This window comes from Ruditapes philippinarum, unplaced genomic scaffold (genome assembly GCF_026571515.1).
Source record: "Ruditapes philippinarum isolate M1 unplaced genomic scaffold, ASM2657151v2 ctg3132_1_1_1_1, whole genome shotgun sequence".
Lineage (NCBI taxonomy): Eukaryota > Metazoa > Mollusca > Bivalvia > Venerida > Veneridae > Ruditapes > Ruditapes philippinarum.
In genome coordinates, this window is record NW_026863573.1 from 315762 (window position 1) to 328271 (window position 12510).

At 32.0% G+C, this 12510-nt stretch overlaps 1 protein-coding gene across 4 annotated transcripts in view; it reads right to left on the reverse strand.

Moving 5' to 3' along the window:
* Window positions 1-1548: 1548 nt before the first annotated feature.
* The window catches only part of LOC132722547 (programmed cell death 6-interacting protein-like), a 40756-nt gene continuing 29794 nt past the window's right edge, over window positions 1549-12510 (reverse strand). For 2 of the 4 annotated variants that reach the window (XM_060707059.1, XM_060707057.1), the window contains 4 exons: window positions 11570-11626; window positions 6848-6907; window positions 3889-4005; window positions 1549-2505 (listed from right to left, as the gene is read on the reverse strand). In XM_060707059.1, the coding sequence (XP_060563042.1) occupies window positions 2354-2505; window positions 3889-4005; window positions 6848-6907; window positions 11570-11626 (386 nt within the window). In that variant the 3' untranslated portion in view covers window positions 1549-2353. The remainder of the gene's footprint in view (window positions 2506-3888; window positions 4006-6847; window positions 6908-11569; window positions 11627-12510) is intronic. The other 2 variants (XM_060707060.1, XM_060707058.1) reach the window with 1 other exon arrangement.

The following is a 12510-nucleotide window of genomic DNA, read 5'->3' on the forward strand; positions in this document are numbered from 1 at the left end:
AAGTAAAGAAGAAGTAAAGTTACAACAGTCTTGCGGTCAACCCTCAATATGGTATTGTGCTTTTCTGGTTGAATGAGCATTCTTTAAAACAAGAATGAATGAAATTTACACATAACATCACATTAAATGGACAAAATTAACACTTAACAAGATAATAAATTGTATGTATACAACATTGATAAAAGACATACATGTATATTCTACAGTACATTTAATAGGGATACATTGTTTTGTGTGCTATCTTGCATACAGATGATGCATAAATAATAATGAAAAATAGATCATCAGAGAGCAAAACTGAACTCTTCCTTAATACCAGTCAGAAAAAAAACTCCAACAAAAAACAGCAGAAGTTCATAAAACACAAATGCTCCCATCCCTTATTTATAAAACAACTGTATATAACACATAGAAGAATCCTTAATTTATAAATATATAACAGTTATGGTGAAATTTCTTGAAATTTGACCTAGAAAACAAGTGCAGTATCCAAGCACGACCACCAAAAAATAAATCAGCTAACACTCTTCTGGGTGCATTACAAATATGGGCAACTGAAATGTGACACTAAGTCAACAGATTTTTTCTCTGGAATAAAGTACAATAGACTATCACAGTTCATTATAAATACTAAATCATTAATTACAAGACTATTAGAACACATACATAAACCATCCCCTAATATAAAACATGAACATTGTGTAGTTTTGTTTCTCTATAATGTGCATAATTTAAAACAAAATAATGCAGGTGGAGGGGGAAAATGAGAGAAAATCACACAAATTTCACACTTTCACAAATTTTACTGTAAAAGAAACAAAAAACCTCTACAATTCTCCCATAAACACCAAGAAGAAAATAAGAAATTTGACACAAATTAGACAAGAAAAAAAACTAACCAAAACAAGTCAACAATTCCAATTAGGAGAAGTAAATATCCAATAAATTATCAAATATCCAATTAATTATCAGTCTTGTAAAATATGTTATACTACAAAAATTTAACAATGCTTGTTTACAAGTTGTTTTGATTTAAAAGTCTTTCTTTTATAGCAATTTTCTTTAAAATTACAAAAATGTATTTTGAAATTTTTTTCTCATTATTTACACACATGACTTAAGATCTTCTAATCCCTATGCAATATAAGTCTCTGTCAATATATGTTGAAGTTTTGTTTTGTTTTGTTTTTTAGATTGAAATCTTTAAAATAAAAATAATCTTAATTATCTCATAGCAAAACTAATTTAGCAGAATTTAAAAATTTTAAATCTGATTATCATATATACTGAAAAGGTATCAAAATTTTTAATCCAAAAATATTAACAAAATTGAAAGTCGTATCATTTTTGTACTAGAATTTACTTTTCAGAAGTACCTTTTAACAAATAACATCAGTACTTTGGTATTTGAAGTCATCAACAATTGCAATAAAATATAGAAGTATAAAGCAGCTGTTTGCAATCAGTTTAGGCATTCAATAAAAATTACCGTCATATACAGTGCATCTTACCAACTGTTACAATAAAATGTAATTAACTTATTATAACTGTTTGTTTGTTTGTTTCATTTTACGCCTTTTCCCAACATTATTTCAGTCATATAGGCAGGTAGTTTTCCAAACCATCGTTCCTGGAGAGTTACACCAGTACTAGACTACCTTCCTCCGTGCTAAACTACCAAAGCATCTCCCAGGGATCGAACCCACGCCAGAGAGGTAACTGGATTAGAAGTCATCGACTCTAACCCCTCAACCACAGAGGCTTATTTAAATTAATTACTATAACCTACATGTATATCACATTTTACATTGAATAACTTTTATTGAATTTTGCATTGAATAAGTAGATCTAAATCATATGCTGAATTTGAATGTTTAAATAAAATGATATGCTGTAAAGAAATGTTCCTTTATGGTATATAGAATAAAAAGGGTTTTTTTAGTAAGCATGAAACAATATATCTATTATATAGAGTTCACTCTTATAATAACTTATCATTGAATCACTGTTACATGTGTTTACACTGAATCACTGTAATAGATAGTTACATTGAATTACTGTAATGGACATTTAGATTGAATCACTGTAGAAAACAATTACATAGAATTACAGTAATATACATTTACATTGAATCTCTGTAATGGGCATTTACATTGAATCACTGTAATAAACATTTACATTGAATCACTGTAATAGACATTTACATAGAATCACTGTAGTAAACACTGAACCACTGTAATTGACATAGAAACCCCAAACATACATTGAATCACTGTTCTAGACATATACATTGAATCACTGTCATGCACAGAATATAGAATCACTAGATTAAAGTTTGTATTTTATTAGCACATTATCTCCACTGTTGTTGAGGATAACCTTGCTGTTGGTACGGGTATTGTTGTTGGGGGTAGGGGTACCCCTGGGGTGGTGGTGCCTGACCCGGATATGGTGGTTGACCACCTGCAGCAGGATATGGTGGCTGGCCGGGTGCTCCTGGGTACCCTAAAAATACACATTAGAGTAAGTTGTTTGAATTCTTACAATTATTGTGAAAAGGTTTTAACAAAATTAATGCACATTTGTAAAAATAATTCTGTGTCTGTAATTTAAATTAATCCTTAATTGAAAACAAGTTGAATTTCTTTTTTTTATGGGAGTGAAGGGTCATCTTTTTTGTCACATTGACATTATAATGGTCATGAGGAAGACTTTAGGTGTCCATTATACTTCCCATGTCAAATTATACATTATTTCAAGTAAAAACACTAGGCTGGGTAAAACCACGAATCTTTCATAATCTAGCTTTTTCAAATAACAGAAATCTGAAGTGCCTGTTAGTATTTGAAGAAAACATAGCAAGGAGCAAGTAATCTGTAATCTGAGATCTCATTTACTCAGTCACAGTGGTCCCTAAATAGACCCTTAGTCATGCAGTTCCTATAAATATACCATAAACAGTATTCATATTTAATTCTATGAAAAGTCGATTTACCAACACTTTTCATTCAGGAAAGTAAGCAACAAGCAGATACAAGTCTAGTTTTAAAGTGCAATTCTACAACTCACACAATGACACTTCATAAATAATATCAATCAGAAGAGGAACTTGACATACATACATATACTTATCTAATACACTCTATAACCATTAACCTATGGAAACTTAAGTGATAAGCCTTCATGTACCTGAGCCAGGCTTGCTTGCACCTTGGAATAGTCTAAGCCCACTCTTTACTGTTGACTTACTTTAATTTTTCATCTTGATATCCACTAAATTGAGAATGGTGAGTTCCCAAACATAGAAACTGGACAAGTCCATTTAATAAATTTAGGGGGATAAGGGTAAGTTAAACCAGGAAGTATGTTGATTATAAAAATGTACATATTGTAAAGGATGTAAATATAGCCATCAGGATGACACAACCTGAATATGAAGTTAAAATAAAGTTTTACAATGGTTTTGTGAAAGCTGAACAAATATTGATATATTTCAACTGTTTTCTTTAATTGTCACTTAAATATATAAATTGCCTCAACCATCAAATGTCAAAATAAAACTCAACATAACTTTCAAAGAAGCGCTGTTAAAAGAATGATATGTAATTTCAGTGTTAAGAAAAGTGTTAAGTAAAAGTCAACATGAAAATAAATGGGATGATAATTATAATTATCTTCATTGACCAACATTCTTTCTTGTGGTAAACTTTTAGTAATTTCAAGTATACAAAATATGCACTGTTAAACCTTCTTCGGAAGTAGAAATTACTTCACAATTACCATCTAATAAATGAACAATTAATATATTTGTATAAAGCAAAGTTGTACTCTTTTTGATGAATGCATGAAACTTATACTTGTAAAGCGTGAATATTTCACAGTAGTTACCTGGAGCTTGCTGGTATCCGCCCATATAAGGATTGTAAGAACTGTAGCCAGCAGACGGCATGGCGGGCATCGGATATCCTCCCTGACCATATGGTTGTCCCCATGATGAACTTGCACCTGTAAAATATCATCATATTGTGTTCATAAACATCTGATATCTAATGATTTCATGGTTCCCAATTTCAATTTCAATATAAATTGCATATGTCATACTTTCATGGTTCCCCTTTCAACTTAATATGCAATGTATATCTCATGCTTTCATGGTTCCCCTTTCAACTTCAATATGCAGTGCTCTATTTTATAACTTGAGAAAAGAGAAAAATGTAACAACTTACATGTACCAAAACAACAAATGAGTGAGCTAGATTTTTAGCTTCTTCTTCAACAATATTTGAAGTTTAACATTGACAATAGTGTTTACCTGTACCCACCCAGTCATACTAAAGTGACACCTGATAACTCCTAGAACAGTCACATAAACCCATTACCTGATGAAACCAAAAATGATTAAAATGATTAGTCTATACCACATATATAGAACCAGGTCATCCTGCCATTCCCTGCAGTTTGACCAGGCTCTATACTGTTGGAAAATAAATTGTTGTATTTTAATATCAAAATCCCTATTACTTATATATGGACTATTCCCAATTCAAAGCTTGGCCAGTACACAAAGATAGCAGGTTAATTAAAGCTGAAAGTCAAATAAGGAAACTAATTAGTTTAAACATATTTATTTAAGCACGATTGCGGAACAAGTTATTGCAACTGATATTAATCACTTTCTATTTCGCTTCCTGGAACTAACCAGTACTGATGTCATATGAAGAAACATGGATGTGACCTGACTAGGGCATCAAACCCATGATCCCTGGGTTGAGAGGCAGACACGTCAACCAGTAGGCCACCACTCTCCTAGGAAACTTATATTGCCACCATTTATAATTTTATCATGCATAACTCAATAATATAGAAAACAAAAGTAAAAGATAACAAGGTCAAATATAAAGCTGTATTTACAATGTACAACTGTATTCATTCAACTTTTTCTATGTTTTTTTTTCAACTTGTACATGTATGACCAAATTCTGTATGTTGGTTGTGTAATGTTAACAGTTAAAGCTGTGTCACTTACAGTATATTACAGGTCTGTTTACCTGCATGGCAGGTATAGTATTAAAAATGTAATTTTTTTAATTTCAAAATGAATTTCTGTAGATCATAGAAATTTCCATGACAAACACAGTTACTAGGCACAAGTAAAATTGCAATAGAGTGTTGCTAAGAACTTTCAATGTAACAAATGTTAAGTATAGAGTAAAAATGTATACATATATTGGGAAATGTTTATAAAAGGAGTGTGTACTATGCATTGATTAATGAAAACAATAAAAGTACAGTAGTTATATATGAATATAAGTGCAATGGAAATTGATAAATTACAAAATGACAACAGAATTTTAAACAGCAAAAATAATTCCACCAATGCTGGAAACAGATGTAAGCAATGCTTGCTTCTGTTCAAGATTTCATCAAGGCCAGCCAGCATGTTTAAGGTGTCTGTCCAGCCTTTACCAACTCCAGAGTTTAGGAAGTCATAATATTGAGCCGCGTCACGACAAAATCAACATAGTGGGTTTGCGCCCAGCATGGATCCAGACCAGCCTGCGCATCCGCGCAGTCTGATCAGGATCCATGCTGTTCGCTATCAGTTTCCCTACTTGTTATAGAGTTTGTAAGCGAACAGCATGGATCCTGATCAGACTGCGGGGATGCGCAGGCTGGTCTGGATCCATACTGGTCGCAAACCCATTATGTTGGTTTTGTCGTGACATGGCTCATATGTAGTACGTCCAGAGGGAAAACTAGTTAAATGCCAGCCCCTTATAAAATATACATTACACCTTGCCTGAATTTTACGACCTGATCTAGTAAAATAAATCCTGGATCTGCACTCCAACCTTAACTGATGTTTTTTGAGTTTCGGCCAACTTTATCATCAATCTCCCTAATAAGTTACTGAAAATAGCTTTGGGATGTTATTAATGGTAAAAGTGTATAATATTTTGTTGCTTTTTAAGTTGCACATACAAATACCGGTATAACAGCACCAATTCTGACAACCTTTTCCTTCTAAATTTATATTTTGACAGGGTCTGGTATGTGCATTTTGGTATATAATATTATTACTACTGACAGAATGCTGGGACTATATAGCCCTAATAAGATGTATATGACTTCGAAAGAAATCAAGTGCAGTATGGGGATAAATCAATGAGGTTGTATGAAAAAAAATAATTAATATACATAGCATTTCAGTCAATGAAAATTCAAAAAATTTATTTGAATTATTATGAAGGAGAATACAGCCATAATGAGATATATGCATGTATATGACCAGTAGAAAATCAGGGAGTGGAAAAATCTGGATGGTATATTTAAGAAATAATATATCCCAAACTGTGATTTTATTGCTCAATAACATCACTGTTTGGAGTTCGGATGCCGGAAGTATATCACGAGGGCGTTGCCCGAGTGATGTAATGATGCGCATCCGAACGACAAACAGTGATGTTATCAAGCAAGAAAATCACCGATTTGGATATATTATTTCGATTCTAACACGACAAATCAACACGACACATCAACAAATAAATGCTGCCCGTACATGATAATTAACTAAATTGCGCCTGATTTGTGTCCGTACTTATTGTCAGCGCATCACATTTTAGTGGTTACGTCACGTGTATAATCATTACGTCACATGTCTAAATATAGAACGTCAAACAGTGATCTTCTATGTTCAATAGGGAAAATGCGGTTTGTGTTAGAATTACATTATAAATAACAGAGCATGGTTGTAAGAATATGAAAATTTCAGAAATTTATTTGTATTATTGCAAGGACAAATATTGTCTGTGCTTTCAGAAAAGGGAGAAGTATATGGTGAGTTTACCAGAGCTATCTGTCGTATTTGTCACAGACGGTCTGCTACGAGAGCTACTAGTCTGACTCACTGAAAATTTTATATATTGATAAAACAACATATAATAAGAAGCTTTTACCAGTAGCAGTGGTATTTTGATACTTGACTTCACAATCAAAGTTTTAATGAAAATGCAAATCAGCATAAAATGCAAATTTTATTTTAAATTTACCTTTACAATTATAATAATCAGTACTTAGAAGCATCTAAATTACACTGAAATAATCTTTTCTAATTCCTATTCAGTATCTATTTTGAATAATTCAAAATGACCTTGACCCTAATAGCGCACAACACTCTTAACCATTACCCTGCTAGAATCAGAAGTAATTAACCTTTGCGCCCATTATTATACAACCAGGCCAGCTTTCACATCCTTCAGTCTGACCAGGCTTTACATCTAGCCTGCAACATTTTCAATTTGGCCGTTTTGGGCTTTGAAGCCTTTCTTTCAGGATTCCATTTTTCTCTATTTTTATACTGTTGGCTGACCAGTTTCTAATTTTCATTTTTATATCCCCAAAATGATAAATGTATGGCTTCAAAAACGAAAAACTAAGAAATTAAATAGTATAAGTGTATACATGTGGATAGTAAAGCTGTCTGACTTGAATCTTGATGTCAAACATTTATTGTTTTTGAAGTAGAGTGATTGGACACGTCCTCGATCAGCCAGGTCCTCGATCAAAATTTTGTTTTTTGTATCTTTTTCAAATAAACTTGATAAAACACGGACTTTCTTTGCTTTGTTTTTCCAACACATGTAAGTACTTTACTAAACTCCCACTGAAGAGTATTTATGTGAGGTCAAAGTTCACGCAGCAGACGATTCTAAAAACAATGGCAAAGTGAAAGTAGAAATTACCCAATAAAAAATTAAGTGCATCTTTTCTCCTTAGCTCTAATATTTATACAAAATATATAAAAAATGACAAAAAATAACTACTTTTGATAATTATACAAATTTTTTTCCTACATAATAAAATTAAGTAAGCTTTTAGCTCTTTTCCCAGGAAGGGGGTGGGTCGATTTCCTACAGTAATCTAGGTCAGGGATCAGCCACTAAGAAAAGATGCTAAATATATGCATAGTTTGCCCAAAATACATATTTTCCGCTTTCCTAAGAATAATTAGATATTTTTACATAATATCAAAATAAAAAGTAGTAAATTAATGGGATAGAAAAACACATAGGTTACAAACCACTATATTTTACTGTTTTTTTTCCTTGGTTTTACACCACTATATTTTTCCCCTTTGGTGACACTCAATTATATATTTTCAGCAATGCCTAGGTCTAACAATGCCTAGGTCTCAGAGGACCCACCCAGATCAAATATATAGTGAGGCAAAACATCTTGTGACCCAGGGCTATTCCATACGTAAAGCAGCTATTGAATTAGGCCTTCCTTACCCCACTGTACAGAACCATATCAATGGGAAATACAAGGGTTATATTACAAAATTTGGGGAAGAGTGTATGTTAAAGCCTGCGGATGAACAAATTCTGATAAATTATGCAACATTCATGGCATCAAGAGGCTGTCCTCATTCTAGATTATTTTTAAAAAATGTTGCAAGAGAGATTATTATCAGTCATGGAGGTGATAAACGCATGGATCCCAGTAAAAGATCTCAAATAATTCATTTCTATTTTATTCACATTTCTTTTAAATATAAACTCCAAATTTTGTCATACAAGTATTAGTTTAAACATTTTTTTACATTATCATGTCAAAATTAGCTGATCGACGACGTGTCCATTATCCTAAGAAAATTTAAAATTTGGTGGTCTATGACCTATGTTGTTATTGTTATGTTTAATGGTTGCTCCCTAGCTTAAAATATGACGTTTTACAAGAAGAGTGTCTGGTGATATTTTTCAACGGAAAATATTACTCATAAGAGGCAAGTTTAATTTGTTGGGTGTAATTTTACAATAAAATTGATCGAGGACATGTCCACTGAGTCTAATGATTGTTATTAAAATTGCTGCTTTTTGTTTGCAGAAAATATGAAATAAATCATAAAATATATCCTTCAATTCTTCAATTTTCTAAGCCAAGTTTGATTATAAATAGTATCAAACACATATACTTAATTCTACTTGATAATTTGCATTTACCTTCATGAATGATGTAAATCAATTAATTGTCCGGACATGACAGGACATGCATGAAATACACACAATATTCTAAAAATAGCACAACTTTCCATAAATAGCATACAATTTACAAAATAAACATATCAATTACAACATTAGAGAGATTTAAAAGATACTATAAACATTGTTATATCATTCTCACACATAGAAACATTATTTTTTGTATGCACTTACTGCAACATTTATTTGCATAAATTTGTATGCAGTAATGCCAATCAATATATTAGCCTGTACCTCACTAAATATTTAAAATGGACTTGTCCATCTTTCAATCTGGACAAAACCAGTCACAATTTTTAGGGAAAATTTCAAAACAAGTACTAACTGAAAAGCAGGGTTTAAGTTCAGAAAATGATAACAACCTGGAAAAGACATAATTATTAAATACAAACAAGAGCTGTCGGTAGGACAGCAACGCTCGACTATTCTTAGTGCTTGATAGTAAAAAAAATGCCTGATACAGTTACCTCCTCCTGTTTACAGGTTGGGGTCATGATGGTGAACAAGTGTGCAAAGTTTCAAAGCCATATGTCAATGGACTTTGAAAATATTTGAACTATTACAAAAACTTTAACGTAAATTCTAAGTCAAAAAAGGGGCATAATTCTGTCAAAATGCCTGATAGAGTTACCTCCTCCTGTTTACAGGTTTGGGGTCATGATGTTTGAACAAGTATGCAAAGTTTCAAAGCCATATGTCAATGGACTTTGAAAATATTTGAACTATTACAAAACTTTAACGTAAATTCTAAGTCGAAAAGGGGCATAATTCTGTCAAAATGCTTAATAGAGTTACCTCCTGCTGTCTACAGGTTGGGGTCATGATGTTGAACAAGTGTGCAAAGTTTCAAAGCCATATGTCTATGGACTTTGAAAATATTTGAACTATTACAAAAACTTTTAACGTAAATTCTAAGTCGAAAAAGGGGCATAATTCTGTAAAAATGCTTGATAGAGTTACCTCCTCCTGTCTACAGGTTGGGGTCATGATGGTGAACAAGTGTGCAATGTTTCAAAGCCATATGTCAATGGACTTTGAAAATATTTGAACTATTACAAAAACTTTAACGTAAATTCTAAGTCGAAAAAGGGGCATAATTCTGTCAAAATGCTTGATAGAGTTACCTCTTCCTGTCTACAGGTTGGGGTCATGATGGTGAACAAGTGTGCAAAGTTTCAAAGCCATATGTCCAATGGGACTTTGAAAATATTTGAACTATTACAAAAAACTTTAACGTAAATTCTAAGTCGAAAAAGGGGCATAATTCTGTCAAAATGCTTGATAGAGTTACCTCCTCCTGTCTACAGGTTGGGTCATGATGGTGAACAAGTGTGCAAAGTTTCAAAGCCATATGTCAATGGACTGAAAATATTTGAACTATTACAAAAACTTTAACGTAAATTCTAAGTCGAAAAAAGGGCATAATTCTGTTCAAAATGCTTGATAGAGTTACCTCCTCCTGTCTACAGGTTGGGGTCATGATGGTGAACAAGTGTGCAAAGTTTCAAAGCCATATGTCAATGGACTTTGAAAATATTTGAACTATTACAAAAACTTTAACGTAAATTCTAAGTCGAAAAAGGGGCATAATTCTGTCAAAATGCTTGATAGAGTTACCTCCTCTGTCTACAGGTTGGGGTCATGATGGTGAACAAGTGTGCAAAGTTTCAAAGCCATATGTCAATGGACTTTGAAAATATTTGAACTATTACAAAAACTTTAACATAAGTGGTTACGCCGACGCCGACGCTCGGGTGACTGCAATAGCTCTACTTATTCTTATCGAATAGTCGAGCTAAAAAGGAAGAAAAAAACAACCAAAAACAAAACAAAAACTTTAATACAGATATCAAACTGGATTGAGAGAAACTAAATTAGTTGTCAAGGAGTCAAGTTTCACAAATTTATCCAAAACCACTCTGTACCAACATATTACAAGGCCGTATGGTGGAAAGCACTCAATATTATGTTATACAATAATACAGGGTTAATAAAACATGTTAAACTTATCAAGTTTTTGTTTTAAATCTAACTGACAATATCTAAGTCATAAGGTAACTTTACATGTTTCACTATTGAAGACAGGCCTCCCAGTGCCTCACAATGTCTTATATAAAATTCACCATGTATCTGGGAAGATTCTACAAGAAATAGCTAAACTAGTGTCTTTTTATATCAAATAATTTTAAAAAATCTCTTGTATGTTAGTGGTGACAAACACTGTTGTTTATCATCAAACATAACATTAATTCTTTCACACTAAATTCACACAGTATATAAACAAGTCTACTTCCTGTTATCGCAAGTAACTTACATTAGTTAAAATATATAGGCTCCCAAAAAGGGGTAAAGTGATCAGAAGTAACATGTGCTTTTGTTCGCCAGACATGGTACTAGGCTTACAAGACAGGGTACAGTGATTTTGTTTATATACTGTGAAATTGGGAAACAAAAATCTAATATTCTTTGCCCAACAGGAACATGTTCAAAATCTTTTCTTTTTTTACTTATAAAAAATAAGTTATTACCATAATTCTGGGAATCTGGTTGTCCGGAATATCCCGGTTGTGGTGCACTTGGTGCAGCTGAAATAAATAAATAAATTCTTTAATAAAAAAGTTTTATCCCTGGCAAAAAAAATAATAATAATCTAATAAAAAAGTTTTATCCTTGGCAAAAACATGCATCATAGTTTGAAAATATTCTTTCACTTGAGACATTAAAACAAGAGTTTCTTGATCTGGTGATTTATGTCAATGCATGCTAAAAAAACATGTTGTTGTTTCTGACATGAAGGGTTAATGTGTCTTGAATCACCCCTATAAACATTACATGAATAAACATTATCTCTGATAGTTGCCAACATAGATTTCAGGTGGTGATTATAAATTAATGTATGGAAAAAAGAAAACAACCAAAAAAAACACTCTTAAAACAGTAGTTTGCTATTTCAAGAAAGTATTATTATTATATTCATGTATATAAAGCTAAAATAGATTTAATTAATAACAAAACTAAAAAGCTTTTAAAAGAGTGTAATAAAAAATCTAGTTTACTGTAAATTAAGACATTTTGTTTTTAAATAAAAATCACTGTCAAATATTTGAACTTTGTTAGGACAACATTTTTGGAAAATTCACCTAAAACACAATGTGGCATGAGAACAAGAAACATTCTTTTCTCTAAGTCTTACTTCCTTAATTAACATTGTTCAAAATATTCAAAATGAAAGGGGTAAAGCTATAACTGGTAATCTATTCTATAAAAATTCCAAAACCATTACAATTGTGTGTTTGCAAGTTCTTAAACATTTGAATAAACTGCTTCAATTTTATAGACAGTTAATCACAAAACATCAGCCGATTTAGTGTAAATTTATCAAACAACAATTCATGTCAACAGCTAATTTTAAACAAGCTTCCCAACATGAAAAACGTAATGGTAATATCGTCTCCATAGCCTTCATTTT